General features: G+C 35.9%; 2 protein-coding genes across 2 annotated transcripts in view; both read right to left on the bottom strand.

Moving 5' to 3' along the window:
• LOC103032624 (probable phospholipid-transporting ATPase IIA) overlaps positions 1-20557 on the bottom strand; it is a 291393-nt gene that overhangs the window by 133854 nt on the left and 136982 nt on the right. The gene's annotated exons all lie outside the window — the stretch shown is intronic.
• LOC103032933 (cytolytic toxin-alpha-like) lies at positions 2250-13053 on the bottom strand. Its single transcript, XM_022677217.2, has 5 exons — positions 12988-13053; positions 11806-11895; positions 6222-7940; positions 5972-6096; positions 2250-4394 (listed from the first exon to the last, which is right to left on the bottom strand). The coding sequence occupies exons 2-5, from the start codon at positions 11891-11893 to the stop codon at positions 4026-4028; spliced, it is 2301 nt and encodes a 766-aa protein (XP_022532938.2). The 5' UTR covers positions 11894-11895; positions 12988-13053; the 3' UTR covers positions 2250-4025.

Genomic DNA, 20557 nt, shown 5'->3' with positions numbered 1-20557 from the left:
AAATATTACCTTCAAAAAGGCATTTATTAACATTTTTTTAGTACATTAGACAAAAGTACAGCTTTCCTATTGGTTCCTGGCATCAATTATTTGCATAATGGATGTGTCCCCCCCTACCTCTAACTGTGTGTTGTGTCTATCTTCCCTTAGGTACTTTAGGTATTATTATTATTATTATTATTATTATTATTATTATTATTATTATTATTATTATTGCTGTTGTTATTATTGTTGTTATTGTGGTACCACTTTAAAATAAGACTTTCTTTATAATGGTTTTATAAATGGTTTACAATTAGTTTATTAATGGTTACTAATTAGATTGTAAATGCCTTAAAAATATTAATAATCAGTTATAACACATACGTAGAAAGGGCAACAATGACCTGGTGTTGTTAAATAGTGAACCCACAGCCATCTATATTGTTGACCTTTCTACGTATGTGTTATAACTGATTATTAACTTATTAATGATTTTTAATGCATTTACAACCTTTGTTGTTGTTGTTGTTGTTGTTGTTGACGTCCTGGCTACAGTGTTGTAGGCCATAAGAATAAGTTACCATTTGTAGAAAGTATGGCTTTATACTGTTAGTTTTCTTAAGAATTTCCATTATATTGGAAGCCTGTGTGTAACATGTTATATTTCATATTGACCTTTTTTTTATTTCATAAACCATCCATACACATAAAAAAATAAAACATGATTTTAAAAAAAGTGTTCAAAATCACATTTAATTAGTCAAATGTAACTGTTACTTTGCCTCAATAGCTCTAGTACTACTGTTTTTAGTGTATTTTTTGCAGTGGGCGGGGCCAAATTACTGTTTCATTGGTTTATAAACATTTTTCATTGGCTCTTTGGTTCATGATCTATTCTGATGGACAACAATTTTCAAATAGTGTTACAGTATGAACAGCAAAACATATAAAAATAAAGAAAATACATGATAGTACGCATTGTAATTGGATGCAGGGCCTGAAAGGGTTAATAAAGTCTTGTGATAAATAAACTTTTAATGCTTGTGTCCATGCACAGAGTGATCTTCCACTTATCATTACTCTACCTCCCTCTGCTGGCCATGTGGGGGAACCTCCTGTGAGGAGAAGTAAAGTATCCAACACTAATCCCCCTGATTTTATCTGACTCCACGCTCAGCTCAAATTTAAAAAAGCCTAACAAATAGGAGGGGTACTTTAGAAGGAGCACTGGGTGATGATGTATGGGTTTAGAGGTAGAGCAGGAGGGAGTGCTGATTGGCTGAGCTGCAGCAGCAGCATTGTGCCTCTGATAGCAGTGAGATGCAGTTGATTGGATGTTGTCAGCAGTGGGGGGCGGTATTATTGATTGATTGACTGATTGACTGCATATTGTAATGCATTTGCTTTCCAAAGTACACGGACACATTATTCACGCCTATAGCACAGTTGAACCTGAGAGGGCGCTGCAGAGGCGGAAATTACCAAAATAAAAGTGTTTTTTAAAAGTCAGGAAAATTCTGTTTTATTACTTCAAAGAAACACATTTAAGCTATTAATAGAGAAAAATATGGGTTACGTTTTAGTAGCTCTTTATAATAATACAGTATATTATATTATATTATATTATATTATATTATATTATATTATATTATATTATATTATAAAGCAGTTTATAGTAAAAGGCATTTACTAAACACAATTACTCAGAAAGAAGGAAAGAAGGAAAGGTTTTTAAGCTGTAATAAATTTATTTTAAGTTATTTATTTTAAGTTATTTACCTATTATTTGAATAGGTCTCAATCTGTAGTATGCACATATATGTACTTATATGTTTTTAGTATATACAACTATATATTTAATGAATGACAACCTCATATATGTGCATATATATACACACAGTGACTATATGTCATCCATTTAATACTGTCAATTTTTTGAAGATGTTGCTTTAAATGTAACAAACGAAACATTCTTCTTTATATGTCTATAGTGTATGGGTAAGCTTTATGAAACCTTTTAAAATTGTTCTGTGAAGCAGTAACAAATAAGCTATTCTGTTCTATATGTTCCTCATAGTATAAATACCACTATTTTATAGACCACAGATACAGAGACGAAGCTACATTAACGAAGCTAACATAATGTTTAAAGCAGTTTGGAAAATAATGCTCAGTTATGGACAAGTGAAATTACCAAATAACTATTTTTGAATGGGTGAAAACACAGTACATAATGTTTGACAGATTAAAAACACAGCAGACAATCATATCCTGGAATATAACAGGAATTTTATTTGCATTGAAAGAGCAGTGAGCATTGAGTAGTATTTTTGCAAAGCAAAATATAGAGATAAGAAATAAAGTAATAAATGCAAAGGAAAAGTTTTTTTTAAAACTGGAGTTAAACAATATTCCAGTGAACAGAGAGAATTGACGGATGAAAAAAATAATAAAATAACAAAATGAACTTTTATAAATCAGCCCATTTCAGCTGCTATTTCTCGTATAAAGGACTGCTTGCCTTGCCTTGAATGTGTTTGGAATTACTTGAGCTGTGTTCACACTACAAGCCCCAAGATCTTGAAGAAGTGATCTGCATATGTCTCTAATGTGAATAATTAACAGAGTCTTTGTAAATGAGGAGACTGGTCCCTGGTTGAAATATGAATGGGAGTCCTCGTAACACGTAACATCCTGGTGAAAAAAAGCCCACCTAACTTAGAGATCTGCGCAAGTGCAGTAGCCATACAAAGCATCAATTGTGCATTATTGAGCAAAATGCTGGGATATATATGAATTAAATTGCTTATCAGATTATATCAGTCATTTTAAATAAATGTACATTTTTGTACAAATGTATGCATATTCTCAAAACATAATTTGATATTTAATTTTGAGTATTACATTTTTCTTTAAAGGGGCAACAAACCCCCTGATTTTGGCTGACAGCTCACATTTGAAGAATGCCAAAAAAACGAAAAAAAAAAAAAAAATTAGGAGTAGTTTTGGAGGGGCACTGAGTGATGTATGGGTTTAGTGGTGAGGCTGAAGAGAGTGATGATTGATTGGGCTGAGCTGCAGCAGCAGCAGTGTGCGCCCCAGATGGTTGGACATCAGCGGGGGGGACGGTATTATTGATTGACTGATTTGATTGTATTTTTCCAAAGACACATTATCTACGACTATAGCACAGTTACGCAGTTGTGAGGTGAAAATTACTACAGTAAAAGCGTTTTTTAAAGTTTATGATTTTTTTATACAAATTTTAAGGGTTTAAGGGTCTAGTGCCTCTTTAAGGACTTTGACTTCTTTCATAAACAGCACTAAAGTGATGCATACAGGGCAAAAATCACATTTATGGGAATGGTCAGATCAGATTTAATGTTGGATGCTCAAAAATCAGATATCTATGCAATCTTAGACCCCATAACGATGTGCAGACTGCAGGCAATCAAATTTTGTTTTGTTCTGATGATTGTCCTGTACACAATGTTTTTTTTTTGCAAATAATCAGATTGGATTTGCAAATCTGAAAATCATAAACATAACTGCATGGTTGCTGTGGTATTGAGATTGGCATCACTAACCAACCCCCTCACTTCCGTCATTTTGAATTTGATGAGGTTGTTGTTTGGCACAATGTGAGTGAGCAAAAGACACATTTAAATTTAATTTGAGCTTTTAGATCATCCAAATTGATGTGCAGAGTGACTTCAAATTAAATGAAAAATATTCTTTCATGTGGTTTCATAGGATAATGTCCAGATTATCAGAAATTAGTATGTATACAATCTAGATATGCTAGAAATTAGCTTTGGGCTAGCACTATGAATAACGTGATTATAAAGTAAATTGAATCTAATTTGAAAAGATGTCCACACAGCCCTCAAAATGAAGCGAGATTATACATTTATAGTAATCATATCTGAGAGCGCATTTTGTTGAGTTTTATATAGAGAATATACCAAGGTTCTAACTAAAGTTCATTTATATAAAGCAGTAGGGAAGTTGTTGTTCTCTACCTAAATCTCTATCTTCCTGTCCTATTTTATAAAAATGAAACCAAAGGCATCAACACACAACCCACTTCTTCCTTTAACCCCACAGCAGTTACCTGAATGCACATCAACAGATACAGGATCTCCCAAAAAATCTCCAGAAGTACATTTAGCTTCAAATTTCAGCTCGTTATTTTCCCTCACAATCGTGAACGCCATGCCTGCAAGTCGAGTGCCAGATTTGTTTGGCCACAGTGTTAGAGATTTGAATCGATCACCATCTTCAAACTCAAATTCCTGAAATTCAAAGAACGTCTCTGGGTAGAACGTGTCTTCCAGCGGAAATATAACCTCTTTCTTAATGCCAAAGGTCATCCTTTGGAAGAATCTGGTTTGCACGTCTATTGCATCCACCTAAAGAAAGAGGACTTATTAGAAAACATTTATTCGTGTTTACCATTTTTATCACAGAAGCAGATTGGATGTGTTAGTTGTTAGAGTTAAATAATACAATGTCCAGATTTTGCCATGGTGGCTGTCAGCCTGCTTGACTGCTCCGGATTCTGAACTTTTTCTCTTTTTGGGAGTTTTAAATAAGCACCAACAGAAAGACAGAAACTAAGCAGATACTAACCTTGACGAGGCATGTCAATATGGGTTTTCTATATTTTAGTCACTTCTTAAGTAAAATAGCTGAGTGTGCTGTTTTTGTATTTGCTGTTAAATTCAGTGTGGTTGAACATCAGTATAGATAAGAGTCTTTTAGTACTCTTTATTTTTAACTTCCTACAGAAGTTCACACTGAACAAGAACTTCTGTGTGTTTTTTTGTAACCGTTAATTTACACTTTAATCTAAAAGTACTTGCGTTTTTTGATAGGGGATTTTTTTTTCTGGCACTGTAAAATTGTAATTGTAAAACTTTTAAGTTTGAAGTTAAAACTTAACAGTTTATTTCTGGTACCCCTGCAGCCAGAAAAAAACATTCTTTAACAGATTTTAGTAAGGTGTGGTAAAGTAATTGGTTAATCATGTCTTGGTGTATGATATATTTAATTTTGGTCATGCTTTATTATGCTTGTCATCCAGCATGCAGATTGTCCAGCATGTTAATCTTTCTTCTCAAAATCACCTTTTAATATCAAACCCAAATGTTTTCAGCCTTACTGTTCCAATACTTTTGGAGTGGATTGTATGCACAGTTCCAATTTGTTTTATAATTTTTCCTTGCACAGTGAAAGGTAACAGCACTACTTTCTAAAATAACGTAGTGTGGTGCGAGAGAAGAACAAAATCAAAATCAAGAACTTCTAAATCTTTTAGTAAATTATTACATTAATATTAACCCCCACCACTAATTTAACACCAGTGTGCAGTCTTGCTCATTAGTGCTTCCTTCCCTTTGGTATTTAGTGCTGTAAGCCATGGAAGCAGGTTCTGTGTGACTTCATACTGGCTATGATGAAGAAATGTAAAGGTAAAAAAGTCTGACAGAAGGAATATAGTGCCATTTCATTTTAATACTATATTATTAATCATATTAAAGTGCTAATAAAAATATACTAGAAACAAAAAACATTATTTTTTTACGTACAAAATAATTATCCAAGGGATGGTAGCAATTGTTGACTACACACTGATTAATTAGTGGTGGAGGAACACATAAACAATATCAAAAACTAATAGATTTATTACCATTTTAATAATGTAGATGTACTATGCTATTAAATGTCACTACAATTCAACCTAACTAAAAAAAGAACGTTTTTAAATACATTGCATTTTATACTTAAGGTATTTAGTAATCACTGAAAAGTAACTATTATATTTACTTAACTTTTGCAAGGCAATCAGTTTCCCAATTCTGATAAGTAAAATAAAAAGTGTAGTGAAAAGGCCAGAGAAACATTTTCCAGTAAAACTTTACTTCACATATACTATAAACATAATTGGAGGAAAGACTAAATATACAATGAAAATTTTTGCACTGACCTGATCTGTGCCAACATAAACCCCAATCTTCATCAGTGCCATGTCATCCAGTTTATTCACAACCAAGAACTCACTACCTCCAAGGCCGCCCACGACAGTACAATCTTTAATCCAATCTACAAGATCTGGGAATAATTTAATAGATTTATAAATAAAATTAATATAAACATAAAATTTAATTTATATAATTAAAGAGAAGAATTATCACAATTACAATTATTATTACAGGCTGTGATGAATGGTTACTCACCATTGGGTACACAGCGAATAGATTCACTGGCCTCACTCACTCCCACCTCACTGACAGCTCTGTACCTCAGATCATACTGCTCGCCAGGCTGAAGTCCTGTCAGTACGAAGCTTTCTTGTGCATCCGGAGTGTCTCTGACCTCCCACTTTTTTTTCTCATCCTTAGAATTTGCCTGTTGGTATTCAATCCTAAACCGCACTGTCTCTCCGGTAGGGGATTTCTGAAGCGTCAGGGTTCCACGCCCATCCGACATCGTCACTGTTGGACGGGGTGGCTTGGACACGGGCGTGAACTTGGGATTTGTGAGTTTTCCTTTTTCATAAAGACGGATAGATGTTCCTGGATTGTTGGGGTCAGGGATGGAGGCTATGACGAACTGAACTCCTTTGGTCTCTTTGTTGGCTTCAGAGAAAGTTTTAAAGTGGGAAAGATTTCTCATCGTCTGTGAAATGTCAAAAGAGGTGAACCAGGGCTGGTGGGGTTCAGTAGCACCCCTCGGTGTAAAGACATTCTCCAACTTCTTAAATTCATCAGACTGGAGGAACTCATTCAGAGTGTTGATGAATTCGTCTGGGTTTGCCAGAGAGGTGAAGGCCAAGCAAACGACTGCATCAACATCAGGGTCAAAAAGGATGGAGTTGAGATCACCTAAGGATGTGACGACTCTGATGTCCTGAAGTCTCTTGGTGTAGGAGTTCAGGATTTGTGATTCATTCGTAAAGGTCTCCAACCACTCGTTCAACTTGTTGGCTGCAAAGGGGGACTTGTCGTGGATCTCTATGATCTTAGCTAAAGCCTGCTCCTCTTTCCCTCCACCACGAATCTCAGGCAGGACACTGCAGAGTGCCTTCTGGAACACTGTCTTATAGTCACTGTAACAATTACGAAAGCTTTGTAACCTGACCTTCAGGTCAGGAAAATCCTGCACAGTGCTTCTTCTGGTCAAGTCATTGCATCTCCTTTCTGCATCTTCAAGCTGCTCCAACACACGTTCAGTTTTAGACACTAGGCTTGTGCTGATTTCTCTCACCAGTGCTGCTGCTTTATTGTCCAACAATACCAACGGGTACAGCCAAACTTTCACCGGGACACCAAAATACTCCTTGTCCTTCAGTACACTGGGCAAATTCTTGTACAGGTCAACGGCCTCCTGGTACGTTGTGGGATTATGGTCAAGGTGAAAGTCACCATAAAACGTTACACTGATTTCATTAGCTAACTTTTTCTCGTCCTCGTTCAGAGTTAATTTTGCTTCTCCCTCAATGTTGAGAGAGGGGATCTTCTTCACCACTGCGTGAAGGTTTCCTTCAATCTTCTGTTGTTCCTCAGTTCCTGAAGCCATATGATCAAACACCATAAAAGCCTGAGCTCCGTAGAGTACAGCAGTCACCACATGTGTGGCTGTTTTCTGTTCAAACACCTCAGGATAGGTAATGTTGCCTAGTTGAGTCATGGTAAGTTGTTGAAACTTTGTGGTCAGGCTGTACATCATGGTACACCGAGACTGAGACATTGAGGATTTCGTGTCGCGCAAGTACTTGGCAGAGCCTCCCACCTCTATCAGCCCGGAAAGGAAGCTGGCTTTCAGCGATGCATTGACTTCAAGAAAGTTGGCCTTCTCAGATAGAGAGTCAGAAGCAGAGAACTTCAGATCAGTTGTGGGCTTCGGGCGCTCATCAATATCACTCTTTAAAGACTCCTTGTTCCATAAAGTAACCCCTAAAAAGAGGAAAATGCTTCTTGTTAACACTTACTATTATTTAAATTTTTTATTTTTTTATTATTTATTTTTTTATTTTAACTCCTATATATTGTATGTGTGTATATACATTACCACACATACACTTGTGGATTTCCTTCTTTGAAACATTTTTTGTAAAAATTCACAAACAATTTTGTCCATTACTTAGCTAACTTAAATGCATCAGATGATTTTTTTTAAGAATGAAAATGTTTACATTAATGCCTATTTTGCTAGTATTCCCCACGCCCTTGACTGAAAAGACGGAAAAAGAAAGGGGGGTTGGGCAGGAGTTCAGGGCAGCTTCGCTGGAAAAGCGTAAAGCTGAAGCCCCCCCATGTAAAGAGAAACAGGAAGAGAAAGGGAGAAAATAAATGAAGGAGGAAGATGGGGAGGAGGTGGGTGCGAGATTGTTCGACACTCAGGTAGAGAGGAGGTGATGGTTATATAGGTCAGAGAGTTATGAACTCCAGTTTTCTTTACTATGCATACTTTTTTATTGTATAGATGTCTGTTTTGCATATAGTCCTATTATCTTAAAATGATTAAATCAGTTCCACATTAACATACACAAAAGTGTGTAAAAAGTGTTAAGCATCTTAAAAATATATCAGATTACCTTGATAAAATTAAATCTAGAATGCCTACAGGCTGACAGGGTGTAATTGCTGCAAATGGTGGCTTTTTTAATGAGGCACAATTTGAAACAAGCAGTCATCATTTCCATAAAGATGAATATTTCTTACATTTTTATAGTGCTGTGCGATAAAACAATCTAAATTTTTTTCATGATATGTTTTCACTCGATGACAATGATTAGCCTAGGAAATAGGATTCGATAAACATTATTTTTCATTCCGAGTCTAAGTAGCGCCACGAAAGGCCGCAGCACGCGATCAGATTATAGCTGGATTTTTCAGTCAGCATAACTTAGAATAGTATCTTGGTATTTTAATTTTTTTAAGTAAAGGTAAAGCCAAGAAAACGGTGTTTGCGGTGCTTTTCATGGTGGGTGCTGAATTCGGCACAAGATCAGCACAACAACTCCAGCACGAACAAGTAACAGATTAGTAAACACACACAAACAGCACTTCCCATCTTTTTCCTAGCCCTCACTTGTTCCTGTCAGAAAACCTCAAAGGCAGAATTCTCCTCTGTCTCTGTTTATACAGCGATTACTTTTTTTAAGTGTTCAACAAAGGGTTTTGTATCATTTCAAACTTGGCTGTATTTGTCACTTGCTTTAAAACATTTTAATGTTAGCATTATTTAAATGCAACAAGACTAATATTTTCATAAACATTAGCAGTAAATATTCTCAAAATAACAACCCAAATATAAAATAGACCAAACAACAAATATATATAATTCATACATACAGTGCTGGCCAAAAGTATTGTAATTCTGTCAGATAATGCTCAATTTCTCCCAGAAAATGATTGCAATCACAAATGCTTTGATATTAAAATGTTCATTTCATTTGTCTTCAATGAAAAACCACAAAAATAATTGTCAAAAAGCAAAATTGGATATAATTCCACACCAAACATAAAAAAGGGTGTGCACAAAAGTATTGGCACCCTTTGGAAAATCATGTGATGCTTCTCTAACTTGTATAATTAACAGCACCCGTTACTTTCCTTGGCACATAACAGGTGGTGGCAATAACTAAATCCCACTTGCAGCCAGTTAAAATGTTGACTCAACCTCTGTCCTGTGTCCTTGTGTGTACCACATTGAGCATGGAGAAAAGAATGAAGACCAAAGAACTGTCTGAGGACTTGAGAAGCAAAATTGTGAGGAAGCATGGGCAATCTCAAGACTACAAGTCCATCTCCAAAGACCTGAATGTGGATAAAGAACCTCGACTAACATCAAAACAAGTTCAAGCTGCCCTGCAGTCCGAGGGAACAGTGTCAACTCGTACTATCTGTCGGCGTCTGAATGAAAAGGGACCCTACTTCTGGCCCAGAGACATAAAAAGGCCAGGCTGGTGTTTGCCAAAATTTACCTGAGAAAGCCAAAAATGTTTTGGAAGAATGTTCTCTGGTCTCTGGTTCTCTCTTTTGTGTTTTTTCATTGCAAGCAAAATAAATGAAGATATTAATACCAAAGCATTTGTGATTGTAATCATTTTCTAGAAGAAATTGAGCATTATCTGACAGAATTGCAGGGGTGCCAATACTTTTGACCAGCACTGTATGACTAAAATACATTAGACTAAAACTAGACTAAAACTAATAAAAACCAAAAGACTAAAATGTGACCAAAACTACTCTACATTTTAGTCAAAAGACTAAGACTGAAACTAAATCAAAATCACGTGTCAAAATTAACACTGTGATATACTGTAGTATTTTGCTTTATGTAGTAGCCTGCATTCAGGGAGGTGAATAATCTTTTTATTAAATATGATTTAAGATCCCAGTGCTACTGCAATTTAATATAAACAAAAAAATAATATAAAGGGTCTGCATTAATTATTAGTTTTATTAAGTAAACATTCATAGATTTTATGTATTTGTCCCTTTGTACTTGTTTTAAGGGCCAAACAGGTGGGGGGAATTTTTGTTGTCCTTTGCTGCTTGGTGTTTTGGACCCAGGAGTACATTAAATGAAATGAGTCCAATAATGACTAAATGCATATTTCTGAAGTCAGCCTTCCCCATCACCCACCACAGATCAGCTGCCCAGCATGCAGTGAAAGGTGTGGGCATGTCGTGGGGGTGTCGAGGGTGTGGACGTGTCGAAAGGTGTGGGCGTGTCAAAAGTTGTGGGTGTGTCGAAAGTTGTGGGCGTGTCAAAAGGTGTGGGCGTGTCGAGGGTGCGGGCGTGTCGAGGGTGCGGGCATGTCGAGGGTGTGGGCGTGGCAAAAGTTGTGGGCGTGGCGAAAGGTGTGGGCGTGTTGAAAGTTGTGGGCGTGTTGAAAGGTGTGGGCGTGTTGAAAGTTGTGGGCGTGTTGAAAGGTGTGGGCGTGTCGAAAGGTGTGGGCGTGTCGAAAGGTGGAAGGAGTTTAATAAACCTATAATATTCACAACTCTACTAATTTTTACCTGATTTACACACGTTTTTTTTTTTTACAAACAGCAGAAATGTAATGATTCAGGATGCTGTCACACATTACAAATATATGCTTTCATGCTGAAATACTTTATATTATGCTCTTTAACAAGGATAGACATATGGAATGGCATATTAATAAGTGCATACATTAATTTATATATATATATATGTGTGTGTGTGTATGTTCATATAAATATAAAATTAATTAATTTATACACAGACTTAAAATAGAGGTAGGATGGCTCCCCCCTTATATGTGAGTCTATATAGATTTATAGTTTAGTTTATATATTGTTTCAGCGAGTGTCTGTCTTATGCCTGGCCTGCATGACATCAATATTCAGGTGATTGTGAGGTGTCATGTGATCATCATGAGTCCTTTGACAATTGTTCATTGTCAGAACAATGTGACACCATGTATAGAGTTGTCCCATAAAAAAAAGACATAAAAGAATATTTGCAGAGAGGGGTTTACTCACCTCTGGGATATACTGTAACTAAGTGGCTAGCTAGCTAGCTGATGTGAGAAAGATCAATAAACATGCTGTGTACATTGAGACCTATGATGAGAACTTGGCGGAAAGGCAAAAGGCAAAAATGTAAAAATTAATGTATTCTTTTAGCACCAAAGATTACAACCAACGTATTTTATCCAAATAGTGCATATAGTCCAATAGATAAATATTTCTTGGTAATTGTTATAAATGTTTTATTTTTAATTAGGAATAAAATCTGAAAGAAACAAAAATAAGATAAAAATGGGAAAAAGGACATGAATACCTGGGATGAAGGTATCACTGCGGCAGTCATACAGCATCCCAGGATACAGGGCTCTTCCAAGCGCAGCGATTTCGAGTCTGGAATCCATTGCTGATAAAGGCAAATGGGGGTGGGGGACACACATTCAAATCATTATTATGGCTTTGCAAATTAATAAGTTATTACTGATTAAATTGTTGTGTGACAATCTTTGGCCTTGTGGACATATGAGAGTCAAGAATGTGCAAATCTGTCATCAAAGATAAAAGTGCTACTTTGAAGAATTTAGAGTATAAAATATATTCTGGTTTGTTTAACAGTTTTTGTTTATAAGTAAGTCCCCATGTATTTCTGTATAGCTTGAATTAATGTACTATTACAGTTAATTAATTACTATTACATTTACAATGTACAATGAAATGAAGAACGTTTTGACTGCATCTGTATATATGTGTATATTTGATAAAACCTTTGCAAAACTGTCGTAAAGCAGTTAAACAAAACAGATAAAGGTATGTTTTTGAGTTTATTCACTCCCTGTGCTTCTGGACTACCCGGTGACCACACCCCTATCCTTAGGGGACAAAATGAGACAAAAGATCAACATTTCAGCTTTTATTTCCCAATACTTACATCTGGATCTGATGCACATGTGACTGTCAGATGTGTTTTGTTGCCCTTGTGTGTCATGTTACATTGATTATTCAAACAATAAATTGTGCTGAATATCTACATGCAGTTTTAGATTTGGGTTTTGCCTGTGCAGACTGAGCATTTATAGTTAGAGGAGTAATCAACATGAAAACCAGAGAGCTGTCTATTGATGAAAAACAAGTATCATCATTAGTTCACAGTCACTCTATATATGAATTTCATGATAGATGATAAATTGATTGGAATAAAATATTTTTTTAATTCACTTCCATTGACAGTTAAGAAGATTGCAATTTTAGAGAAATGAGGTGTTTAATTTACAGCAGTGATTCATTAGACAGACCTTCAGTAATATATTATAATATCGGACATGCAGAATTAAATGCTCAGGTAAATGTTCATGAACCCACTGTGAATTACAGAGCTCTTTAAGCATACAAATGCAATATACAGTCTTTGCTTTAATAAAGAACCAGAGTGCATAATATGAATTAACAAAAACAAAACCATTGTGGCTTAAATGAGATACAGTAGATGTTATCATCTTACCTTGCAAGAAGTTCTATTACAGAACTGATAGGAGATCAATGTAGGTGTCGATGTTCTCTGCAGTTTAGAGGAGGCTTCAGCTCCACCAGCTTTTATACTCACTGACTTTACTGTGTACCTCCCCATTTCCAAAAAAACAATGTTCAGCTACTGAATATCACTTCTGTGAAAAAAGTAGGCATCAGTGTTTCATGAAGCAACTTTGTTACCCCTATTTTACCATAAGTAAAAGTAGTGGATATCACAGTGTATTACTGTGATTTTCTACAGTTGTGGGATTATTACTGTGATATTCTACAGTAGTGGGAATATTTCTGTGATTTCCTACAGTATTAGGATTATTACTGTGATTTTCCACAGTATTAGGATTATTACTGTGATTTTCTACAGTAGTGGGATTATTACTGTGATTTTCTACAGTATTAGGATTATTACTGTGATTTTCTACAGTAGTGGGATTATTACTGTGATTTCCTACAGTATTAGGATTATTACTGTGATTTTCTACAGTAGTGGGATTATTACTTTGATTTTCTACAGTTGTGGGATTATTACTGTGATATTCTACAGTAGTGGGAATATTTCTGTGATTTCCTACAGTATTAGGATTATTACTGTGATTTTCCACAGTATTAGGATTATTACTGTGATTTTCTACAGTAGTGGGATTATTACTGTGATTTTCTACAGTATTAGGATTATTACTGTGATTTTCTACAGTAGTGGGATTATTACTGTGATTTCCTACAGTATTAGGATTATTACTGTGATTTTCTACAGTAGTGGGATTATTACTTTGATTTTCTACAGTAGTGGGAATATTTCTGTGATTTTCCACAGTGGTGGGATTATTACTGTGATTTTCTACAGTTGTGGGATTATTACTGTGATTTTCTACAGTTGTGGGATTATTACTGTGATTTTCTACAGTAGTGGGATTATTACTGTGATTTCCTACAGTAGTAGGATTATTACTGTGATTTTCTACAGTAGTGGGATTATTACTGTGATTTCCTACAGTAGTAGGATTATTACTGTGATTTTCCACAGTGGTGGGATTATTACTGTGATTTTCTACAGTTGTGGGATTATTACTGTGATTTTCTACAGTATTAGGATTATTACTGTGATTTTCTACAGTAGTGGGATTATTACTTTGATTTTCTACAGTAGTGGGAATATTTCTGTGATTTTCCACAGTGGTGGGATTATTACTGTGATTTTCTACAGTTGTGGGATTATTACTGTGATTTTCTACAGTAGTGGGATTATTACTGTGATTTCCTACAGTAGTAGGATTATTACTGTGATTTTCCACAGTAGTGGGATTATTACTGTGATTTTCTACAGTAGTGGGATTATTACTTTGATTTTCTACAGTAGTGGGATTATTACTGTGATTTCCTACAGTAGTAGGATTATTAAATGTGATTTTCCACAGTGGTGGGATTATTACTGTGATTTTCTACAGTTGTGGGATTATTACTGTGATTTTCTACAGTAGTGGGATTATTACTGTGATTTTCTACAGTAATGGGATTATTACTGTGATTTCCTACAGTAGTAGGATTATTACTGTGATTTTCCACAGTAGTGGGATTATTACTGTGATTTTCTACAGTAGTGGGATTATTACTTTGATTTTCTACAGTAGTGGGATTATTACTGTGATTTCCTACAGTAGTGGGATTATTACTGTGATATCCTACAGTAGTAGGATTATTACTGTGATTTTCTACAGTAGTAGGATTATTACTGTGATTTTCCACATTGGTGGGATTATTACTGTGATTTTCTACAGTAGTGGGATTATTACTGTGATTTTCTACAGTTGTGGGATTATTACTGTGATATTCTACAGTAGTGGGAATATTTCTGTGATTTCCTACAGTATTAGGATTATTACTGTGATTTTCCACAGTAGTGGGATTATTACTGTGATTTCCTACAGTATTAGGATTATTACTGTGATTTTCTACAGTAGTGGGATTATTACTTTGATTTTCTACAGTAGTGGGAATATTTCTGTGATTTTCCACAGTGGTGGGATTATTACTGTGATTTTCTACAGTTGTGGGATTATTACTGTGATTTTCTACAGTAGTGGGATTATTACTGTGATTTCCTACAGTAGTAGGATTATTACTGTGATTTTCCACAGTAGTGGGATTATTACTGTGATTTTCTACAGTAGTGGGATTATTACTTTGATTTTCTACAGTAGTGGGATTATTACTGTGATTTTCTACAGTAGTGGGATTATTACTGTGATTTCCTACAGTAGTAGGATTATTAAATGTGATTTTCCACAGTGGTGGGATTATTACTGTGATTTTCTACAGTTGTGGGATTATTACTGTGATTTTCCACAGTGGTGGGATTATTACTGTGATTTTCTACAGTTGTGGGATTATTACTGTGATTTTCTACAGTAGTGGGATTATTACTGTGATTTTCTACAGTAGTGGGATTATTACTGTGATTTCCTACAGTAGTAGGATTATTACTGTGATTTTCCACAGTAGTGGGATTATTACTGTGATTTTCTACAGTAGTGGGATTATTACTTTGATTTTCTACAGTAGTGGGATTATTACTGTGATTTCCTACAGTAGTGGGATTATTACTGTGATATCCTACAGTAGTAGGATTATTACTGTGATTTTCTACAGTAGTAGGATTATTACTGTGATTTTCCACAGTAGTGGGATTATTACTGTGATTTTCTGCAGTAGTGGGATTATTACTGTGACTTTCTACAGTAGTGGGATTATTACTGTGATTTTCTACAGTAGTAGGATTATTACTGTGATTTTCCACAGTAGTGGGATTATTACTGTGATTTTCTGCAGTAGTGGGATTATTACTGTGACTTTCTACAGTAGTGGGATTATTACTGTGATTTTCTACAGTAGTAGGATTATTACTGTGATTTTCCACAGTAGTGGGATTATTACTGTGATTTTCTGCAGTAGTGGGATTATTACTGTGATTTTCTACAGTAGTGGGATTATTACTGTGATTTTCTACAGTAGTATGATTATTACTGTGCTTTTCTACAGCAGTAGGATTATTACTGTGATTTTCTACAGTAGTGGGATTATTAAAAATGTCATGGTATCCCTGGAAGAAATCTGGTCCATGGCTCGTTGGAACAGTGCTTGTGCCGAAGTAATACCAAACGGTAACCTGAGGTATCTGAACAATCCTCTATGAGTTGTAATTGTGAGAAAATTATAACAATTATAACAAATCAATGAGATTAACACTAATGTACCTTAATAACACAACGACATCGCTGTGGATCGCTGACTATAAGGAATACTGTCATGTCTTTGCCCTATTTTCTGTCTGTTGTCATGTTTCTCTGTTTGTTTACCTGTTCCTCGTGCCTGTGTCTCCCATGTGACACGTGCTCCACTGTGTTTCTTCCCCAGTTATTTTCCACTTACCTGTGTTCATTTGTAGCTCCGTCCCTTAGTCCCAGGTGTTTCCTGTTTCCCGTTTGTGTCCACCACTATTTATAGTCCGTGTTTCCTTTCTGGTGTGTCGATCCTTGTACGTTTTTAGGTTTACGTTTTCCTGTTTATACTCAGTTCTGGTTTCTTTGTTAAGTTTATGTTTATTTTGTGTTTGTTTACGTTTTTGAATTTATTATTGTTTGCATTTGCGTCCGCCTCCGCGTCCTCCCTTCTCCAAACCTGACAAATACTGTGTGGTTAGTTTATAATAACAGACAATTCTGGACCTAATACAGGCTTTTTGTAAGTGAACACAACTCTGAGGAGTTTATCAACAATTAGGTTGCTAAGATGTACAACATAATGCAAATGTTTGCTGCAATTTCTTCCGCCACAGCATTTCCAAAAGTCCCTGTCCCATCTTATCTTTAAAAATCAGTATTGCTCTAGTTGTGAAATGTTGTGAAACGTGTAAATCCAGAACTTTTACTATGTCAATGTATGACAGAGTACCTGGTTTCCGTGGTTGGAGCAAGCTCCTCTGCAGGCTACACACCTTCATTCCAATCACAGCAAAGTCTATCACTTTTCCTCCCCCGTAAACATGCAGGCCATTTTCTGCTCTACCACTCTCAACAATGACAGCAGCAAAAGGTCTTTGAACCTCGTCGCCAGTTTTATGTTGTATGCACAACAGATATGAACTCACACAGAGACAGGAGAACAAATTAGTATGTTTAGGTAAGAAGGTAAGAAGTAAAACATACAGCAGCTCTTCATTAGTTAGTTCATTGTAGAGGGACCTACAGCTACATTACTAATCATCCTTAAGTGCTTCTAAACTGCAACTACGGATACACATACACAGTGGTATGAAAAAAAATTGGCCAACATTTTAAACAATGTTCAAGAACCAGTGAGAAAGTTGAAGTTAAAGTTGAGCTGGGGCTGGATACTTCAACAAGACAATGACCCTAAACACCATAAACACTAAACACTGCTCAAAATCTACTAAAACATTCATTCATGCAGAGGAACAAGTTCAGTACAATGTTCTGGAATGATCATCTCAGTCCCCAGACCTGAATATTATCGAATATTATCTTTGGTGTGATTTAAAGCGTCTGTTCGTGCTCAGAAACCTGAATCAAACCTGACTGAACTGGAGATGTTTTATAAAGATACAATGTAATTAAATCTCTGAAATCAAGGTTTTTAAATTGTGGTGGAAAAGAAAAAATAGCTACAGTCATTATGTTTTGTACATTTTATCAAAATAGCTTGAATCACTGCAGTTAGTACCAACGAGGTAAGGGACTGCAGTGGATGCTGGACCTTGTGTGCCCTGCAGGATTTTATTCTATGACAGTGTAGTGTGTTACTAATTTACAGTTTTTCTCAATTGGTTTGGCTAATTTCTTGAAACTGAGATGACATTCCTATAACTATAAGGTAAATTGGCCCCATATAAATAGTCAGTACCATAAAAATGGCATAGATCCTTCTCAATTGCTTCGGCACATTTTCATTCATTTCGTCCTCCTGTCAAAATTAACTGGACGGTGCAGCACAACTACATGGATCCTCATCACATGCTCATATCGCTCCAAAAACAGTTTACCCGTGTGTCAAAACTAATTTCCTTTCTCACACAAATCATCAGTGCCCCCAAAATGCATTGTCCCTTTGGCATTGTGTAAGTACTGCAGGTCAAAATGCTAAGGTGTTTTGTCTTTATGGCAGAGGTCTAGCTAAAGGAATACAATTTTCACACCACACACACTGCACTCATTCTGCTGAGGAAATTGTAACTATTTTATTTACATCTTTACACATTACTGTAGGTAGAAAAGAAAAAAATACTAAGGAAAATGTATCAAATATACTATGTACAGTTCTTTTGGTCTGTGGATTGTCCTTGACTGTTCTCACCATTCTTCTTCTCTGCCTTTCTGATATTTTTCTTGGCTTGCCACTTCTGGGCTTAACAAGAACTGTCCCTGTGGTCTTCCATTTCCTTACTATGTTCCTCACAGTGGAAACTGACAGGTTAAATCTCTGAGACAACTGTTTGTATCCTTCCCCTGAACAACTATGTTGAACAATCTTTGTTTTTAGATCATTTGAGAGTTGTTTTGATGAGCCCATGACTTTGAATACTCTGTGTCACTCCCCCACTATCTCTTCTGCAGTCTGTTTGGCCATACATTCTCATCAACATCACATCTGATGTGTACTTTAGCAATGCACCTTGGGAAGAATGTCTGAGCCATCCTCTACACTGATCGCCTGTTATATCCTCACAGGACTAGCATCAAAGTACTAGCACCAGGCCAAGCTGTATAAATACAGCAATGCCAGCATTCAAAATCATAGACAACACCTGTCAGGTAACAAACTGATGGATTGGTCACCTGTAATGTGGGACACTCCTCCTCGTCAAAACCTGCTTTCACCTGTTACCTACTCACCTGATTGTCATGAATTTATGAAATGTTCCAAAATATGTGTTCTGCATTGTATTACAATTTCTTAACTCATTTTGACAATTGAGCAGACTATTCTGCACATGATGACTTATACGATGAAATTGTGCTGACATGTTTTGGAGAGAACAACCATTACACTGAGAACCAACCAATTGGGATATATCAACAAGATGCATTCTTTTGGAAAATGTACTAAATGTAGGATGATTGTGTTAAGTGTAGGCTACTTGTACAAAACCATTTGCAAAGATGTACTAAGTGCTTGAGACATGTACAAAGCATTTGAAATGTGATGAAAGCAATAAGAAATGCCATTCTGTTGTGAGGAACCGCAAGTTAGTTTGGGGATTTGTGCATGTTATTTTGAAAATGTCATCTCAGTTTCAAGAAATGAGCCAAACCAATTGAGAAAAACTGTAAAATCTTTGAGACTGTTGTCCCAGTTCTCTTCACATTATTAAACAGGTCCTTCCGGTATTTCTGAGCTGATTCTCGACCTTTCTCAGAATCATCCTTACCTAACTAGAACAGATCTTGCCCCAGGCCGAGGAAGATTGACAGTCATCTTGTGTTTCTTGCATTTTCTAATAACTGCACTAACAGTTGTTGCCTTCTCACCAAGCTGCTGCCTACTGTCCTGTAGCACATCCTTGTCCCTGGTGTCCATAAACAGCTGTTTGGTCGAGTGGTCTTGGCCATGGTGGAGAGGTTGGAGTGTGATTGATTGAGTGTGTGGACAGGTGTCTTTTATACAGGTAGGCTGGTAGGTGATCAAATATTTAATTTCATGCAATACAATGTAAATTAATTATTTAGGAATAATGCAATGTGATTTTCTGTTGAAGTGAACATACAATAAATATTACAGACCTCTCTATTCTTTGTAGGTGGGAAACTTGCAAAGTTGGCATTGCATTTATTGTATTTATTTTCCTCACTGTGTTTGTGAATTGCAGAGGTTAAATTTCATAGTACTGCTGTTCAATGGTATTTATGTGTTTTTTCTCTCTCTTCCTGCTTTGGGTAATAGGATTAACCAGCGTGAACCAGTTTTTCAGTATATGTGTAAAGATTTAGGAATGCAGAAAACAAAATGCCCCAGAAAGCTTTAATGTATGTGGAAAATAGCTGTTGAACAGGTGTGTCGTCAAATGTTCAGACCGTCAAAGATGTTGTATATATTGTATTATATAGGAAAATATGGAAAGTAACTCATTACATTAACTCACATTACTGTACTTGAGTACATTTTATGAGTAATTTATCATTTTTAAGGTAATTTTACTTTTACTCAAGTTCATTTTGACACAAGCAATTTACTTCGCTACATTGGAAAACTCCCCGTTACTGAGTAAAAAATGAAATGCTGGGGAAAAAAACGAGGTAAGGGACTGCAGTGGATGCTGGACCTTGTGTGCCCTGCAGGATTTTATTCTATGACAGTGTAGTGTGTTACTAATTTACAGTTTTTCTCAATTGGATTGGCTAATTTCTTGAAACTGAGATGACATTCCTAAAACTATAAGGTAAATTGGCCCCATATAAATAGTCAGTACCATAAAAATGGCATAGATCCTTCTCAATTGCTTCGGCACATTTTCATTCATTTCGTCCTTCTGT

The sequence above is a fragment of the Astyanax mexicanus genome, chromosome 13, assembly GCF_023375975.1.
Source record: "Astyanax mexicanus isolate ESR-SI-001 chromosome 13, AstMex3_surface, whole genome shotgun sequence".
Lineage (NCBI taxonomy): Eukaryota > Metazoa > Chordata > Actinopteri > Characiformes > Acestrorhamphidae > Astyanax > Astyanax mexicanus.
This window is presented reverse-complemented; position numbering and strand designations above follow the sequence as displayed.